Source organism: Heptranchias perlo, chromosome 4 (genome assembly GCF_035084215.1).
Source record: "Heptranchias perlo isolate sHepPer1 chromosome 4, sHepPer1.hap1, whole genome shotgun sequence".
NCBI lineage: Eukaryota > Metazoa > Chordata > Chondrichthyes > Hexanchiformes > Hexanchidae > Heptranchias > Heptranchias perlo.
Genome location: NC_090328.1, coordinates 100438019 through 100457600, shown reverse-complemented (window position 1 = coordinate 100457600; position 19582 = coordinate 100438019). Strand labels below are relative to the sequence as shown.

Below are 19582 nucleotides of genomic sequence, written 5' to 3'. Positions count from 1 at the left end.
TCCGTGTAACACAGTGTATTAGAGGACCGTTATTCCGTGTAACACAGTGTATTAGAGGACCGTTATTCCGTGTAACACAGTGTATTAGAGGACCGTTATTCCGTGTAACACAGTGTATTAGAGGACCGTTATTCCGTGTAACACAGTGTATTAGAGGACCGTTATTCCGTGTAACACAGTGTATTAGAGGACCGTTATTCCGTGTAACACAGTGTATTAGAGGAGCGTTATATCGTGTGACATTCAGTGTATTAGAGGACCGTTATTCCGTGTAACACAGTGTATTAGAGGACCGTTATTCCGTGTAACACAGTGTATTAGAGGACCGTTATTCCGTGTAACACAGTGTATTAGAGGACCGTTATTCCGTGTAACACAGTGTATTAGAGGACCGTTATTCCGTGTAACACAGTGTATTAGAGGAGCGTTATTCCGTGTAACACAGTGTATTAGAGGACCGTTATTCCGTGTAACACAGTGTATTAGAGGACCGTTATTCCGTGTAACACAGTGTATTAGAGGACCGTTATTCCGTGTAACACAGTGTATTAGAGGAGCGTTATTCCGTGTAACACAGTGTATTAGAGGACCGTTATTCCGTGTAACACAGTGTATTAGAGGACCGTTATTCCGTGTAACACAGTGTATTAGAGGACCGTTATTCCGTGTAACACAGTGTATTAGAGGACCGTTATTCCGTGTAACACAGTGTATTAGAGGAGCGTTATATCGTGTAACACAGTGTATTAGAGGAGCGTTATTCCGTGTAACACAGTGTATTAGAGGACCGTTATTCCGTGTAACACAGTGTATTAGAGGAGCGTTATTCCGTGTGACATTCAGTGTATTATTATTATACAGGAACGTTGTACAGTATGAAACACGATATTATATAATACAGGAAAGTTATATGGTGTGACACACAACAGGTGCGTTATACCGTGCCCCGCATAGTATTATAATATTACACAGGAGCGTTATACCGTGTAACAGTACAGGAGTGTTATACCGTGTAACAGTATTATATAATACTGGAGTGTTATACCGTGTGACACACAATGTATTATTGCATAATACAGGAGCGTTGTAATGTGTACATTATGTGTTATATGGTATAGTACTCCTGCATTATATAAAAATATATTATTTGTTATAAGTGTAGTCACTGTTGTATTGTAGATAAACGCAGCAGCAAGGTTCCACAAACAGCAATGAGATAAATGATCAGATATCAAGTTTGGTGATGTTTTAGGGATAAATGTTTGCCAGGACACCAGGAGAACTCTCCTCCTTTTCTTCGAATGGTGCCATGGGATCTTTTACACAACCTGAGAGGCCAGACGCGGCCCAAGTTTAACACTCACTCAGTATTGCGTTGATATTACAATACAATACATTACAAAAAAGTACTTCATTGGCTGTAAAGCACTTTGGGACATCCTGAAGTTGTGAAAAACGCAATATAAATGCAAGTCTGTCTTTATGTGTCAGCTTAGAAATTGTGCCCAAGACTCTGGAGTGGGGCTTGAACCCACAACCTTCTGACTCAGGCAAGAGTACTTCCACTGAGTTGAAACTTGTTAGGTTTAACAAGTATTATTTACATGCCTTGTGTTTTACATGGTATAACTCACTTGGATTATATAATAATACATTGTATGTTACACAATGTAACATTCCTGTATTATATAATAATAATTTGTTACATGATATAACTACTTTATTATAAAAATAATACATTGTGTATTACACATAAAACTTCTGTATTATTTAGTAATACAGTGGTCGTGGGAGTTCATTTTAAAAAAATTTTAAATTTTTTTCTTTCTGAATAGGATTTTTTTCAAAGGCATGGGGATTTCACGCCCAGATGGTGTCATAGGGAAATGCCGTATGATCAGACATAACAGGGATGAAAACAATGCACCTAACCCTCAGAGGTAAGTTGTCTTTCTGTCTAAACATTACACACTGTAAATACTGAAAACAAGCTGGAAACACCCAGCAGGTCATGCAGCATCTGTGGAGAGAGAAACGGAGTTAACGTTTCAGGCCGATGACCTTTCGTCAGAACTCAGCTGAGTTCATCAGAATGTTAACTCTGTTTCTCTCTCCCCAGATGCTGCCTGACCTGCTGAGTATTTCCAGTATTTTCTGTTTTTATTTCAGATTTCCAGCATCTGCAATATTTTGCTTTTGTTGCACTGTAAATTCTGCTGCATGAGTCATAGACAAAAACCTGAATACCATATGAAGTAGAAAGGGGCCAGGCAGAGGAACAATTTAGCTGGAAGTTAGTTATGTCCTTTCCCTACTATTCCAATACCAATTTTGGGTCATTCCAGTAACATGTTTTTGTATGGCCAACACGTCATGACTACAGGCACGTTAGAGAAATCTGCTTGATTTCCTGGGGTAGTGCTAATGGATTTATATGATTTGGTTTCTTACTAATCCCACTGCCCCTGGTGAGTGGTGCTCACACTGGTGTGATTCGCGGAGTTGGAGTCCTTGCTCCCTTGTAGCTTTCCCCCTTGGCCTCCTAATCACTTTCTGTGAGCTCATTCTCTTCCACTCTCTCTGATATTTTAGTTCATAAACTCTATGGAAAGGGACTAGGAATTAAGAATTGAGTTGCTGCACACTTTTATTTCTTCTGATCTGCTGTCCAACTCTTGGTTTTCTCAACCATATGCTTCAAATGAAGTAACGAATTCAGCTACAATTTTCTTAAATGAACCTTGTGTGTCTTTATCAGAGTTTGTTTCATGCAGGACAGGCTCACTGCAGAATTACAATATTATAGATACAGTTATAGACACAAATATTTTGATAATACAGCAGATGCAATAACTGCACCCAGTTATGTGTACTTTGCCTCTCCAGCTTACAGAGTGTCTTGTGTCATAAGGGCAGCCATAAGACCTCATCATGTTTTTTTTGCCTAAAATTGCAAGCTTCTTTTCTCTGAGGAAATAATGGTGCCAAAATTTTATGTGTGCCGCATGCCTCATCCTTAGAAACGGACAATCATTGTTCACAAAGCTTCAGCATTTTTCTTGGTTGGATTGTAAACTGGATTGATTTCCCTTTTTATCTAGTTGAAATTTGCTTTTTCCAGTCAAGCATGTTTATCTGTGCTCTCCTTTTTATATTGAACCTAATTACATAGAATGTACAGCACAGAGACAGGCCATTCGGCCCAACAGGTCTATGCCGGTGTTTATGCTCCACACGAGTCTCCTCCCTCCCCACTTCATCTAACCCTATCAGCATATCCTTCTATTCCTTTCTTCTTCATGTGTCTATCTAGCTTCCCCTTAAATGCATTTATGCTGCTCGCCTGAACTACACCTTGTGGTAGCGAGTTCCACATTCTGACCACTTTCTGGGTAAAGAAGTTTCTCCCATTTAACTAACCTGTCTTCCTCAATCTCTTGCAGAATTCTTCACTGTTAGCCAAACCCTTCACTTTTGTGTCATCAGCAAATTTCAAAATTGTGCTCCCTTCCAAATCATCTGTATATAACGAGAACAAAAGTGGATCCACCAATCCAAGCAACTTTGTTTCATGCCATTCGACCAAATTTCTATCTATGTTGCTACATTTCCTCTTGTATTGTGTGCCTGAATTTTTCTAACAAGCCCATGTGAGACACCTTATCTAAAGTCTTATAAAAATCCATACTCACCACATCTACTGCATTCCCCATGTCTACCTAATTGGTCACCTTTTCAAAAAAAAACCTCTCTTCCATTTGTCAAGCAGGACTTGCCTTTAATAAATCTGTACTGGCGGCCCTTGATTATCCCATACATTTCTAAGTACTCAGTAAAGTAAAAGTTTTGCAGAGCAAAACAAAAGGCCTGAACAGCAATAAAAATTGCATCTTTTCCATTTAAGAAGTGTAAATACTGGGATGTGTAAGTTCTAGTAGCTAGAAATATGAGATCTTATTAATAATGTGCAAGTTAGATATTCTGAAACATTTGCTTACAGGTTTGACAGAATTGCACAAACGAGACATACAATGCAGCATGACGGTTTAAATTCACTCAAGTATAAGGTACTACAGGTCAAGAGATATCCCTTATACACCTTTATTGATGTGGATGTCGGTGGGCCTGGAAGGCCTCCCTCCTCGGGATAACAAAGGTGGTGAAGAAGGCCCTGAAAAAATCAACTAAATCTCAGAGTTCTTAAATTCGTGAACTGTCCTCTTCATGTTGTGTACCATGTGTGCCTTATTCAATTACTTTTATATGCTGCATTTACTCCTTGCATTTATCAACGTTAATGTTGAACTCACACTGCGACTGTGAGATTTGAGATTTTTTTGTCTAAATGACGGGAATTTGAACATCATACATTGGACTTCGTACATTGGGTAAACGTTTTCAGTTACAATCTTGTAAATCTGAAAAATATTTTATCTGTTTTAAAAAAAATGCCTACAAGCAAAAATAATCTTCCATTATATTTTCTAATCCAGGTTTGACTTTCAGACTCTCAGGAACTCTGTATCACTCTGTGTTCTAAAAATGTTACTTTCTTCAGTCATTCGTCAGCTGAGGCATGTTATTTTTTGGTTTCTGTTATCGGTGTGTTACTTTGCTCTGTTGTGGATAGCCTTAGAAACATTGCTAATTTATTTGTAATATTGATTTTTTGTTCCCACATTGATACCTGGAGAATGTGATACCTGAAATGTGATGCACTGTTAGCAGAGGCAAGCTTTGCTGCCCAGTTGCCAATGAATTACATTTTACTGTTAGAGGACTTTGGGTGGGAGGGTTGGTTTTTCCTTAACAGTAAAAATCATTCAACTTTTAAGTTTGAAGTGTTACATCCCTCCTGAGTTCAGTTATCCATTGTGAAGTCCAAATGCTGTGAAGATGACTTAAGCGCACTGGGGAGTCTGGTCGCTGAGCTAGCTACCAGGTTAGATTGCTACTTTTTTTTAAACACATGTTCTCGGGATGTGAGCAATGCTGACAAGGCCCCATTTATTGCCTGTCCCTAGTTGCCCTGAGAAGGTTGTGGTCGGCCTTCTACTTGAACCACTGTAGCCCTTGTGGTAATGGTGCTTCCACGATGGTGTTAGGTAGGATGTTGACCCAGCGACGATGAAGGTAAGGTGATATATGTCACTGTTAGGAATGTGTGAGTTGGAGGTGATGGAGTCCCCATGACATTCAACTTTCAGGTTGATGTCATCTGAAACTGCTTTGTGTGAAACTGGTAGCTTAGTGGTAGCAACATATTTGGAAAGCAAATGCCAGGACATTTTTATATCTCATTCCATCTATCTCACTGACGCTCTCTCTCTCACACACACACACGTGCAGTGCGTGCACACACTTCACGCAAACACACCACATACAGTGCGCTCACACTTCACACATACACCACGTGCAGTGCGCGCATTCTCACATACACCACATGCAGTACAGGCACACTCTCAAACACACCCCACATGCTTTGTGCGCACTCTTACACACCACATGTGTGCATTCACACACACACATTGCACATGCACACACACTCGCTATCTTTCACACATTGAAGTAGCAATATGTTGCTTTTTAAAAAATTTAAGTGAGGTAGAATTATTGCCACTTTTAGCCAAAGAATACGATTCAGACTATATGTTTAACAAGCTGCATCAAAAATCTATCCCTTGCGACTAGACTGAGTCCTACCAAAGCTTTAAAAAGCAGGATATTTGAAGAGGATGGTCTCTGTCCTACCAGGGCCCACCCTGCTCAACATCAAAGAGCCATGAGAGGGATTATCTGTCCAACATTGGATTATGGAGAAAGCAGCATCACGGGAGTTCCAGCATTTATGGCAGGAACGCGAGCTGCTGCAGCTGTGCCTCAGCAGCACTGCAAACAGGAATTCTTCACACACCACTTCTGTTGTCTAGTTATTGCTAGAGATTTTCTCTTTTATGCAGAAGTATAAATGCAACTAACTCTCTGTTGGTGGACCACCGTTGCTGGACCATGCATTGGGGTATTGTCTGTTCGTGCCTCCGTACAATATCATGCAGCTTTTCAACTATCATTCTCTTGTTATTAGCTGAACTCGAATGAAAGACTAATTTGGCAGTTGAGGTGGTTCACAATGGTAACTTGATATTTTTCATTCTGACTGTTATTTCTGTACATGGCTCATCTCCCAGTGTAATTCTAATATCTCAGTTTGGGGCTGGCTCATGCTTGGGTTATCCTGACTTGCAGAATCTGGCATCTCTGATTGCCGTGGCTGTTTCCTCTGACTGTGGTTTAAGATTTTGTTAGACTGCACACTGCTCTTAAGGATTCCTTTTTTCTATTTTTGAGGCAGCCATTTCTTTGCAGACAGGAGTAATGTATCCTAAAGTGTGCTGGTTCCTCTGGGATGCTTTACATCCACGGTTACTTAGCTATTGAGATCCCAAGTTGCAGATTGCAGATTTTTTAAACCAGGTTCTGCACAGAAAAAGCAAGCCGTGAATTTGAGTTAAACTGATATGTGCGGAGGGAGGTTTACTATTAAAATCTTATTCCAAGAGTGAGTATTGGAGTTACACAGGTACTTGTCTAAATGATTGGGCATATACTCTGTTCAGTTGCTTTACCAGAGAATCATGATACAAGTTCCTCCTATTTATAAATGAATTTTATAAACCTGGCAATCGCTGTAATGAGCGCAAGGCTGAGGGTCTGAAACTTGAGTGGCAGTGTCAGATGCTTCCATTTGTTTAGACTTCATTAAAATATTGTTGGATGCATTTTGGAGCAATGACATAGGATTGATATCAGCTACCCAGAGTGGAGAGCAAGCATCTCCCGATAGTGCGGAGCGAAAATCAGATGGGAATCTTTTCTCCCAATTCCTGATACCCAAACAAAATGCGGTGGCCTGAGAGAGAGGATTCTTCATAGGTAGAAAACAAAGAAAAATGAGGAAATAACACGTCTAACCTTAAAAAGATATGCCTTAGTTAATGTGCCTGGAATTAAGATGTGATGCTTTTATGTTTTGCTGCAGTGCATACTGATTCCACTTTAATTATGAATACAGACTTAGGCAACCAGAACAGAATATAAGTGTTTCTAAATTATGTAATGAAGAAAAACTTGCAACTCTGATAGTTATAACTATTGTGTGTATACCGAATTTCAGAGAAACAGGATCAGAAGGGACCATTGTAATCTATTGAGCCAATCCTAAGATTTAAAATATACCATCTCTTATACTTCTTAATCATTTCTTTCACCAAAAGTTTTCCAGCTCCCCCTAGAATTTGCCGACAGTATCCCCCTGCAGTCTATCTTGGACAGTCCATTCCACACATTTACCACCCTCTGTGAAATAGCTAAACCTAAACCTTTTGTCCGCCTTCCCTCTTCTAAGCTTTAGTCCATGCTCTTGGTTACAGTTTGTGGTTATGCTAAACAGTTTATTGGGGTTCAGTTTATCTACACCCATTAGATTCTTGAAAACCTTGATGAGTTCTCCCCTGAACCAACTTTTCTTCAGTATAAACATTCCCGGTTTCTTCAGTAACTCAGGTTTTTAATCTTTGACATCAATTTGCCTCTAATGTAACAACAACAACAACTTGCCTTTATATAGTGCCTTTAACGTAGTAAGGTGTCCCAAGGTGCTTCACAGGAGTGATTTTAAAACAAAATTTGACGCTGAGCCACATAAGGAGATATTAGGACAGGTGACTAAAAGCTTGATCAAAGAGGTAGGTTTTAAGGAGCGTCTTAAAGGAGGAGAGAGAGGCAGAGAGGTTTAGGGAGGGAATTCCAGAGCTTAGGACCTAGGCAGCTGAAGGCATGGCCGCCAATAGTGGAGCGATTAACATCGGGGATGCGCAAGAGGCAAGAATTGGAGGAGTGCAGAGAGTTGTAGGGCTGGAGCAGGTTACAGAGATAGGGAAGGGTGAGGCCATGGTGGGATTTGAAAACAATGATGAGAATTTTAAAATCGAGGCGTTCCCAGACTGGGAGCCAATGTAGGTCAGCGAGCACAAGGGTGATGGGAGAACAGGACTTGGTGCGAGTTAGGATACGGACAGCAGAGTCTTGGATGAGCTCAAGTTTATGGAGGGTGGAAGATGGGAGGCTGGCCAGGAGAGCATTGGGATAGTCAAGTGTAGAGGTAACAAAAGCATGGATGAGGGTTTCAGCAGCAGATGAGCTGAGGCAGGGGTGGAGATGGGCGATGTTATGGTGGTGGAAGTAGGGGGTCTTGGTGATGGAGCGGATATGTGGTCGGAAGCTCATCTCAGGGTCAAGTAGGACGCGATGGTTGTGAACAGTCTGGTTCAATCTCAGACAGTGGCCAGGGAGAGGGATGGAGTCGGTGGCTAGGGAACGGAGTTTGCAACGGAGACCAAAGCCAATGGCTTCGGTCTTCCCAATATTTATTGGAGGAAATTTTTGCTCATCCAGTACTCTATGTCGGACAAGCAGCATGACAAATCAGAGACAGGTGGTGGTGTGGTAGAGCTTGGTGTCGTCAGCGTACATGTGGAATCTGATGTTGTGTTTTCAGATGATGTCGCCGAGGGGCAGCATGTAGATGAGAAATAGGAAGGGGCCAAGAATAGATTGTTGGGGGACTCCAGAGGTAACGGTGTAGGAGCGGGAAGAGAAGCCTTTGCAGGAGATTCTCTGGCTATGACTGGATAGTTAAGAATGGAACCAGGCGAACGCAGTCCCACCCAGCTGGACGAAGGAGGAGAGGCGTTGGAGGAGGATTGTGTGTTCAACCGTCTCCAAAGTTGCAGACAGGTCGGGAAGGATGAGGAGGGATAGTTTACCAGTCACAAAGGATGTCATTTGTAACCTATCCAAAGCCAGGATGTCTCTCCTCTAGTTTGGTGTACACAGGCCTTCAGGTGGAATTAAACCAGTGCTCCATACAAGCTGCCTCTGGGACTGGCTGTATACCCTTAAGATCTTGTTTGCCTCCTTTATTGCTGCTGTACACTGCATTGATGGTTGTAACAAGCTAACCACTAATACACTAAGTTTCATTTCCTGCATTGTGTTCTGTAGTCTGTCATTCTTTTTGTATTCCCATTGCTTACTCCCCTTACCCAATCTCATCACTTTGATTTGTCCGCATTAAACAACGCATGCCACTTGTCAGCCCAATCCCTCAACCCATCCAGGCCTCTTTGTTTTTTGTTACTTGTAGCCCCATCTCTCAATTTTGTACTGCCAGCAAACTTGGGTTTGTTTCTGTCCTCGCTTCCTAATCATTTCCAAGTAATGTTCCTAACATTGACCCTGCTTGCTAATCATTTTTTCCATTCTGATGCAGCCCCGTGTAGAACTACTCTTTGCTTCTGCATGAGTTGATTCTGATTCACTCCAGAAGCTCTTGCACCTCTCCTATTTTATGCTTTCCAACCTCCTGAACCATTCTGCTGTATCACTTTGTCAAAAGCTTTGCTAAAATCCAAGCTTACAATGTCTACTACTGAGTTCCCTCTATCCATTAGGTATTTTGTTATCCTTTAAGAAGTCCAATGGATTTAGTAGATATGGCCTTCCCCCCCTGTAAACCCATTCTGACTTCCTCGTCTATATTTCTCTGGGTGCTTCATTATCCCCTCTCTCAGGATGCCCTCTAATGTTTTGCATACTACAGGTTTTCAGGCTCAGTGGCCTGTAGTTCCCAGAATTATCTTTTCGCCCTTCCCCATTCCTTCGGCACTATTCCTGTTCCAATGAATGACCCGAGGATATGACCAATTTTGTTGGCCGGTTCCCTTAATACCCCAGTGTGCAGTCCACCTGGCTCATGAGCCTTTTTTTCTTCTGATGCCTCAGCCTGTCCATCACCTTGTTTTTTTGTAAATTCTGCCATTCTTCATATCTTCTCACCCCTCACTGGATACCTCTACTCTGTATTGAGAAAGGGACCCCATTTTCTCTAAACACCAACCCCAGGAAGTCAGGATAGCTGTCACTCTTGATCGTTCAATATCATGACATCTTTGTGATCTTTCAGGGATCCTATTGTTTCCCTGAACTTTTCACATTCCCCTGTCTTAATTTCATATTAAAAAAAAATATTTCTATCAGTTTCATTGATTTCAAGGAATTTCCTTCCCTTATTATTATGTCCATCTTGGTCCTCTGATCTACCTGGAGAATTCTGGTTGAGGGAAGTTCTCTTTCTCCTTATCCTCTGCACTACTTCACTTGTTGTCATTCCAGTTTCCTCCTTCCAGTACAATTTGGTTATTTTATTTTCTCAGTAATGTATATTCTTCGAAGTATTTCATTCCTCTGTACACCTTCCCTCTAACTTTGGAGGCGAATGCATAATGTGCATCAGATTATATTGCTCATTTTACCTGTAATCATCGACATTAAGGAAATGTCTTTATTTTTTTAAAGTTCCAGATTTTGTGTCTGATTCACCAAGAGAAATTAATTTAACTCAAAACTTGCCACTTTCATAGAGTGCGAGATATAATCAGGTTTTTAATCGTCATAAAATTTGCATTGTGATTTTTAAATGCCCCAATTGTGCGTGTAGTTGTACTCCTCTCGTGAAGGATGACTGTGCTTTGGGAGTGGAATTCTAGTCATCTAGTCATCGAACATTGACTTGTCGGATGCAAAGTAGAATTGCCTACATTACCCTGCTGTATTCCTAAAAGGGTATACTTCAATTCTTGCAACTGTTCAGTCTAATTATATTTTGCAGCAGCCAATTTCAGTGCAATAATAATTTATACTGTGGTCATTTGTATTTTCCACTGAATCATTTTGATCTGTAACTTGTTTGCAGGACAATGTGTTTTTGTGCACGATCTGTCTTTTGAGCTCAGTGCTTGCTATTTTAAAAACATATTTCTATCAGTTTCATTGGTTTTAAATACAACAACAGACTTTTTTTTAAACCATATCTCCCAATAAATCACTGTTGTGCCATGTAATGCAATTTATTATTCTGCTGCTAGGTGCAGCTGTGTGTAACTTCTAGTGTGTCGCCTTAAGGCCACAAAGTCCAATTGATGTGCCTTTGTGAGGACAATTGGAGACAAATTGCTATTAAGTAGATCAAGAGGGTCAATTAAAGGCCAGAAGAAACAAGTCTGGTGATTTCTTGTAGAAACGAGTCATTTGGCCCAACTGGCCTATGTTGATGTTTGTACTCCACACAAGCCAGCTCCCACTCTGATGGCCTCTTCCCACCCTTTCCCCGTGTCCTTCTATTGCCTTCTCCCTCGTGTTTGCATCAAGTCTCCCCTTAAATGCTATCTGCTTCAACCAGTCCATGTGGCAGCGAGTTCAGAAATTTGCATTTGTGTCACCTGAAATATCTTGGCCACGTCTCAAAACACGTGTGATTTTATATATAATGTCAACGTATAGAAACATATATAAGTTACTGCAGATAGATAGAATCGTATATGGAAAAAAAACTTGTATTAACCTTGATGATTCTGCTGCATTCTTTCCCTTCTTCCCATTTCTTTATTTCCCTCAACCCCACCCACCCCATTGAGCTTCCTGCACAGTGGTGAAGGACAAAACTTGTGCTCATGTGAAGCGTTACGCTCAAGAACTTAAAAAAAAACGGGTACCTTTTTTGGGGAAGCACACGTGAATCTAATCCAAAGCTGTCATCTGTGTTCCATTGTTTTTTCAGACTGGAGCTGTGTGTATACATTGATTATGAAAGATGTTTACAATCAGTTTTGCAAACCTTTGCACTTGGAATTAAATATGCAAAATGTTTATGCTGCCAGTTTTTATTTAGAAAAGTGCTTGTGGGTTTCAGCTTTCCTTTTCAAAAGGACCAAAGTACACAAAGCTTTGATTAAAAAATCTACTGATGTGTTTGTAAAGACATGTTCAGTTGTAAATAAATAAAATGTATTTTGAAACTGAATTAAGTTTATCTGTCCTTTTGTTTTCAAAAACAATTGTCACATTTATTTTCAAACACACACTCCAGTGCAGTACCGAGGGAGTGCTGCAATGTCTGAGGTGCCGTCTTTCGGATGAGACGTTAAAACGAGGCCCCGTCTGCTCTTACAGGTGGACGTAAAAGATTTCTTGGCATTATTTGAAGAAGAGCATGGGAGTTCTCCCCGGTGTCCTGGCCAATATTTATCTCAACCAACACCTAAAACCAATTATGTGGTCATTATCTCATTACTGTTTCTGGGACCTTGCTGTGCACAAATTGGCTGCCACATTCCGATGTTACAACAGTGACTGCACTTTAAAAGTACTTCATTGGCTGTGAAGCGCTTTGGGACGTCCTGAGGTCGTGAAAGGCGCTGTATACGTGCAAATTCTTTTTTCTTTATGGAGTCGAGTAAAGCCTGTGCTGTCATCATTGGAAGTGAAGCAGATTTGTATATTGGCTCTGTTCCAAGCTCATTTTGATGCAATGGTACAAGCTTTGTTACAGGTTGAAGAGAGAAATAATTCAGACTTGAATAATTTAGCATGATTGATACAGTTTGTATATGATTGACTTCCTTTTTAAATTTGACTGGTGGGATATTCAAAATCTAGAAAGTCCCGATAGCTCTTTTACTGGGATATAAAAAGGACCTGTTTTGTTCAAATCAGAGCCTGTTTGAAAAGAACTGATCATTTTGAAACTCCTGAGAAAAATCAGTTTGAATTTCCAATAAACTGTGTAGACTGATTAGGGTTTCCCACAGTGTAAATATAAGTGATATATATGACTAATACTTTTACTGTTCGTCTTCTGTAAAATGAATTTGTTGGCATGGCAAGCATCAGCTGGAGCCAAAATTAAAACCTAGCCAAGCTTTTGTTACTCGGCTACAGAACCTGCACTGTTCCACAGTAAAACAATTAATGAAGCTGTAGCTAGAATGGATGGACAAGGTGCGGGGCTGCTGCACATAAAGAAGGAAAAATGAGACTCTAAACTGCACAGTGGAATGGGAGAAGATCAACTGAACAAGATACCAACTGAAAAGTGTCTCTGGCTGATTCCAGCCCACCTCCCAATGTTGGATGATGGCATTTCTGTTTGTATGTGGAGTTTGAGCACCTGAGTGGTTTGAGATTTAATTTGCCAGTTACCTCCTTCCCCTTCCCTCACCTGCTTGTCCTGAAGGCACAGGCTTGTGCTCGGAGACAGGTCTACGATACTGCTTCCTGTCTAGTACCTTGTCCAAGTGACCATTATTCGTGTGAGAGTTTTGGTAAGTGTTGGCAAGCTATTTGACTACAGGGACATCACAACAGAGGCCAGTTTTGTCACCCATAGCAAGCACTTCCAGGAGGTGTCAGCTGGTTAATGATTAGTAGTGGGAACTAAGGCCAATTTTTTCCCTCCATAATCGAGATGCTGAGGCCTTTACTGCTGCCTCAGCTGAGTTAAGCTAACGAAACAGACTAGGGACTGAATGTGGGAATGTTTCTGGTCTGTGTGGCTCAGCTACTCACCAGATAAGTTTGCCAAGATGTGGAGGAACCTATGGTTTGTAGTTTAAACACAGTAGCATTTTGTTTGAATTAATTTTATCTACATTTCAAAAAAAATTCTGCAATACCTGTGAGCAAATGATGATAACCTCTCCCATGCTCTTGGGTTGCAGTTACACAGCACTCCAGGCCTGTAGCTGTAGATTGTGAAGCACAGCTGCTGGGACCGTCCTCAGCTTCTGTTGTTTAATGTCAGGAGAAAACAAGCAGCAGTGCCTGTTACCTCCCAACTTGAGCAGGTAATTTGTTGTGGAAATGATTTATTGTTGCTTATTACCTCTGGGACATTTTATACAAACTGCGGTATTCAGGCAGCAACTCACTGCACAGGGTGACTGTAGAAATTTTCACAAATTATCATGGGATGTTGCGCCAAACCATCTCCGTTACTCAATGTTAAAAGAAAGCCTCTGCAGTCACTTTATAAAGTACTAAGCAGAGCCAAATGACTGAGCACTTTTTAAACTTGCCTTCACACAAGACTGGAGTTGTACAACATTGGAGTATAAGGGTAAGGATGTTCTGCTGCAATTATATAGGGCTATAGTGAGACCACAGCTGGAGTACTGTGTACAGTTTTGGCCTCCTTACCTAAGGAAGGATATACTTGCCTTAGAGGGGGTGCAACGAAGGTTCACCAGATTGATTCCTGGGATGAGAGGGTTCTCCTATGAGGAGAGATTGAGTAGAATGGGCCTATACTCTGGAGTTTAGAAGAATGAGAGGTGATCTCATTGAAACGTATAAAATTCTTAGAGGGCTAGACAGGGTAGATGCTGAGAGGCTCTTGACCCTGACTGGAGAGTCTAGAACTAGGGGTCAGAGCCTCAGGATAAGGGGTCGGCCATTTAGGAGGGAGATGAGGAAATATGTCTTTGCTTCAGAGGATTGTGAATCTTTGGAATTCTCTACCCCAGAGGACTCTGGATGCTCAGTTGTTGAGTATATTCAAAACTGAGATCGATAGATTTTTGAACACTAAGGGAATCAAGGGATATGGGGGGGGATAGGATGGGAAAGTGGAGTTGAGGTAGAAGACCAGCCATGATCTTATTGAATGGTGGAGCAGGCTCGAGGGGCCGTATGGCCTACTTCTGCACCTATTTCTTATGTTCAGAGCACCTGAGGTAAGGAGCGGACCTGTTTGAAGTCGGGGGCGGAGCGTCGGAGCGCCGACTAAATAAACAGCGAGACCCGGGTAGTAGGCCTCAATCAGAGCGCCTGAGGTAAGGAGCGGACCTGTTCGGAGTCGGGGGTGGAGCGTCGGAGCGCCGACTAAATAAACAGCGAGACCCGGGTAGTAGGCCTCAATCAGAGCGCCTGAGGTAAGGAGCGGACCTGTTCGGAGTCGGGGGTGGAGCGTCGGAGCGCCGACTAAATAAACAGCGAGACCCGGGTAGTAGGCCTCAATCAGAGCGCCTGAGGTAAGGAGTGGCCTGTTCAGAGTCGGGGGTGGAGCGTCGGAGCGCCGACTAAATAAACAGCGAGACCCGGGTAGTAGGCCTCAATCAGAGCGCCTGAGGTAAGGAGCGGACCTGTTCGGAGTCGGGGGTGGAGCGTCGGAGCGCCGACTAAATAAACAGCGAGACCCAGGTAGTAGGCCTCAATCAGAGCGCCTGAGGTAAGGAGCGGACCTGTTCGGAGTCGGGGGTGGAGCGTCGGAGCGCCGACTAAATAAACAGCGAGACCCGGGTAGTAGGCCTCAATCAGAGCGCCTGAGGTAAGGAGCGGACCTGTTCGGAGTCGGGGGTGGAGCGTCGGAGCGCCGACTAAATAAACAGCGAGGCCCGGGGAGTTGGCCTCAATCAGAGCGCCTGGGGTAAGGAGTGGCCTGTTCAGAGTCGGGGGTGGAGCGCTGGACTAAATAAACAGCGAGGCCCGGGGAGTTGGCCTCAATTGGAGCACCTGGGGTAAGGAGTGGCCTGTTCAGAGTCGGGGGTGGAGCGTCGGAGCATAAAGAGTTCGGGGCTTCAAGGGGCGAGGTAAGAAAATCAAGAGTGACGTCAGTAAAAGGGAAGGAAGCTGACTGGCTGCTAGCTGGTGAGGGTCTTTTTTTTAAAGACTTCAGTTTATTTCCAGTTAAGTTTAGTTAATCTAATAAATCGAGGCATAGCAGGGCAGCTCACACCTATGGAATGCGCATCCTGTGCCATGTGGGAACTCCAGGAAACTTCCCGTGTCCTGGACAGCCACTGGTGCAGGAAGTCTCGCCAGCTGGAGGAGCTCGAGCTCCGGGTTTCGGAGCTTGAGCAGCAGCTGGCGTCACTACAGTGCATCCGTGAGGTTGATAGCACGTTTCAGGAAGTGGTCACCCCACAGCTTAGAGTGCAGGCAGAGAATGACTGGGTGACTGCCAGACAGACAAGGAGGACCAGGCAGTAGTGCAGCAGTCCCCTGAGGGCATTTCACTCTCTAACCAGTATTCAGTTCTGAAGACTGGTGGGGGAGAGGGTTCCTTTGCAGAGTGCAGCCAGAGCCAAGACCATAGCACATGGGTGGCTCAGTTGTACGGGGGAGGGGGGGGGGGGGAGGTGTAAGGTCAGGAGAGCAATAGTGATAGGGGATTCTATAGTTAGGGGAGCAGACAGACGTTTATGTGGCCGAAGACGTGATTCCAGGATGGTATGTTGCCTTCCTGGTGCCAGGGTCAAGGATATCACTGAGCGGCTGCAGAACATTTTGGAGAGGGAGGGTGAATAGCCAGAGGTCGTGGTCCATATCGGTACCAACGACATAGGTAGGAAGAGGGATGAGGACCTGCAGGCAGAGCTTAAGAAGTTAGGAAAGAGACTAACAAGCAGGACCTCAAAGGTAGTAATCTCCAGATTACTCCCGGTGCCACGTGCTAGCGAGTATAGAAAAAGGAGGATAGAGCAGATGAATGCGTGGCTGGAGAGATGGTGCAGGAGGGAGTGCTTCAGATTCCTGGGACCAGTTCTAGGGGAGGTGGGACCTGTACAGGCCGGACGGGTTGCACCTCAACGGAGCTGGGACCAATGTCCTTGGGGGAGGTTCACTAGTACTGTGTGTGGGGGGGAGGGTTTAAACTAATTTGGCATGGGGATGGGCACCAGGATGTAGCATTGGAAAGGGGAAACAAGGGGTACAAAGGATCAGGAGAGAAGGATAGCCCTAGAGTAAGAAATAGTAAGATATTAGGTGGGGTCAGACCAAGAGAGAGTACAAGAAAGTCTCAGATGGGTTTGCAGTGCATGTGTGTAAATGCATGAAGCATGGTAAACAAGGTTGGTGAGCTGCAGGCGCAAATAGCCACACAGGAATACGATGTGGTGATAACGGAGACCTGGCTCAAGAAAGGGCAGGATTGGGTCCTAGATATTCATGGATACAAGGTGTTCAGGAAAGATAGGGAAGGAAAGAAAGGAGTGGGGGGTGGCAGTATTGATTAAGGAGACTATTGCAGTGCTGGAGAGAGAAGATGTCCTAGAGGGGTCAAGGACAGAATCTATTTGGTTAGAGTTAAGAAACAATAGAGGTGCCATTACACTACTGGGTGTATTCTATAGGCCGCCGGCTAGTGGGAAGGATATAGCCAACATAAAAGGGAATCCAAAAGTCTTCTACAGACATGTTAACAGTAAACGGGTAGTAAGAGGAGGGGTGGGGCCGATTAGGGACCATAAAGGGATCTACTCATGGAGGCAGTGGGCATGGCTGAGGTACTAAATGAGTCTTTACCAAGGGAGAAGATGCTGCCAGATTCTCGGTAAAGGAAGATATAGTTAAGATACTGGATGGGCTAAAAATTGGGAAAGAAGAGGTACTAGAAAGGCTGGCTACTTAAAGTAGATAAGTCACCCGGTCCGGATGGAATGCACCCTAGGATGCTGAGGGTAGTATGGGGGAAATTACGGAGGTACTGGCCATAATCTTCCAGATGTCCGTAGATATGGGATGGTGCCAGAGGACTGGAGAATTGCAAATGTTACACCCTTGTTCAAAAAAGGATGTAAAGATAAATCCAGCAAATCAGTTTAACCTCGGTAGTAGGCAAACTTCTAGAAACAATAATCTGGGACAGAATTAACAGTCACTTGGATGAATGTGGATTGATTAGGGAAAGCCAGCATGGATTTGTTAAAGGCAAATCGTGTTTTACCAACTTGATAGAGTTTTTTGATGAGGTAACAGAGAGGGGAGACGAAGGCAATGCAGTTGATGTGGTGTATATGGATTTTCAAAAAGCGTTTAATAAAGTGCCACATGGTAGGCTTGCTATTTAGATTGTGGCCCATGGAATAAAGGGGGCAATAGCAACATGGATACAGAATTGGCTAAATGACAGGAAACAGAGAGTAGTGGTGAACAGTTGTTTTTCGGACTGGAGGGAGGTGTGCAGTTGTGTTCCCCAGGGGTCGGTGCTAGGACCACTGCTTTTCATGATATATATTAATGACTTGGACTTGGGAGTAGAGGGCACAATTTCCAAATTTGCAGATGACACAAAATTTGGGAGGGTAGTGAATAGTGAGGAGGATAGCGATAGACTTCAAGAGGATAGAGACACTCTGGTGGCATGGGCGGACACATGGCAGATGAAGTTTAATGCGGAAAAATACGAGGTGATGCATTTCGGTAGGAAAAATGAGAGGCAATATAAACTAGAGGGCACAATTCTAAAAGGGGTAGAGGAACAGAGGGATCTGGGGGTGTATATATACAAATCATTGAGGGTGGCAGGGCAGGCTGAGGACGCGTTTAAAAAAGCATACGGTGTCTTGGGCTTTATAAATAGAGGCGTAGAGTACAAAAGAAAGGAAGTCATGAAGAACCTTTATAAAACACTGGTTCGGCCACAACTGGAGTATTGTGTCCAGTTCTGGGCACCGCACTTTAGGAAGGATGTGAAGGCCTTACAGAAGGTGCAGAAGAGATTTACTCGAATGATTACAGGGATGAGGGACTTAAATTACGTGGATAGACTGGAGAAGCTGGGATTGTTCTCCTTGGAACAGAGAAGGTTGAGAGGAGATTTGATAGAGGTATTCAAAATCATGAAGGGTTTAGACAGAGTAGATAGAGAGAATCTGTTCCCATTCGCGGAAGGGTCAAGAACGAAAGGACGTAGATTTAAGGTGATTGGCAAAAGAACCAAAGGTGATATGAGGAAAAACTTTTTTACACAGCGAGTGGTTAGGATCTGGAATGCACTGCCCGAGGGGGTGGTGGAGGCAGATTCAATCATGACCTTCAAAAGGGAACTCGATAAGTACTTGAAAGGAAAAAATGTGCAGGGCTACAGGGATAGGGTGGGGCAGTGGGGCTAGCTGGATTGTTGGCGCTTAAAGCTGGCACGGACTCGATGGGCCAAATGGCCTCCTTCTGTGCTGTAACCCTTCTATGATTCTTATACTGCAGTTGATGCCAAGCACAAGCAGTGTGAGACACCGTCCTCAAGGGACTCTCACAGCACTTGATTTTAATGCATTCTGGAGGTGAATGTGCACCTAAAACAACTTTGCTTGGATGCAGAAGGGGTAGTATAACTTTTGTCTTGATTCTTTGTTGGCTGTTGATCTCCCTGCTGTTTATCTCCCTTCTGTTTCCATAGCAGGAAAATAATCGCCATTTATTAGAAACGGTGAACCATCTCCATTTATTAAATCTTTGCTTTCTTCCTGGAGGTGTGTGAATAACCTGCTGTGTTAGAAACATCTTAACCCTCTCCCTGAACAAAGTTGGTAAAACCCCCAGGGGTCATGTTCAGTATCTAGAAAGTGTTCCAGTCAGGCTCAAGTGTAGGAAAAAATCTGATCCCTCCAAGTGCTAGAGAATGACTCTACTTTCCAGAGAAAGGTGAACATGGTGTGAACATACAAGAATGGAGCTTACGACAGTGTGTATTGCAGGCAAAACAGCATGGCCCCAGCCACAGCTTAAATTCTCTTCTATAAAGCAGTCATGTATTATATTCCATATTGCTATTCTGTATTACAGCCACCGAATTGTACCAGAGAATGGTTGGTACTCGGGATGTTTACAGTGCGCCCAATTTCATCCCAGGCCCCTGAGCTGTTTCCTTTGAATTGGAGACAGTGGGTGAGTCTCAGAGATTGGA

General features: G+C 43.2%; 1 protein-coding gene across 1 annotated transcript in view; it reads left to right on the top strand.

The window, feature by feature from the left end:
• Positions 1–11920, top strand: part of LOC137321153 (beta-1,4-galactosyltransferase 1-like) — a 100448-nt gene extending 88528 nt beyond the window's left edge. The window contains exons 5-6 of the mRNA XM_067983401.1: positions 1836–1940; positions 4001–11920. Of these exons, the coding sequence (XP_067839502.1) occupies positions 1836–1940; positions 4001–4151 (256 nt within the window). The 3' untranslated portion in view covers positions 4152–11920. The remainder of the gene's footprint in view (positions 1–1835; positions 1941–4000) is intronic.
• The last annotated feature ends 7662 nt before the right edge of the window (positions 11921–19582 follow it).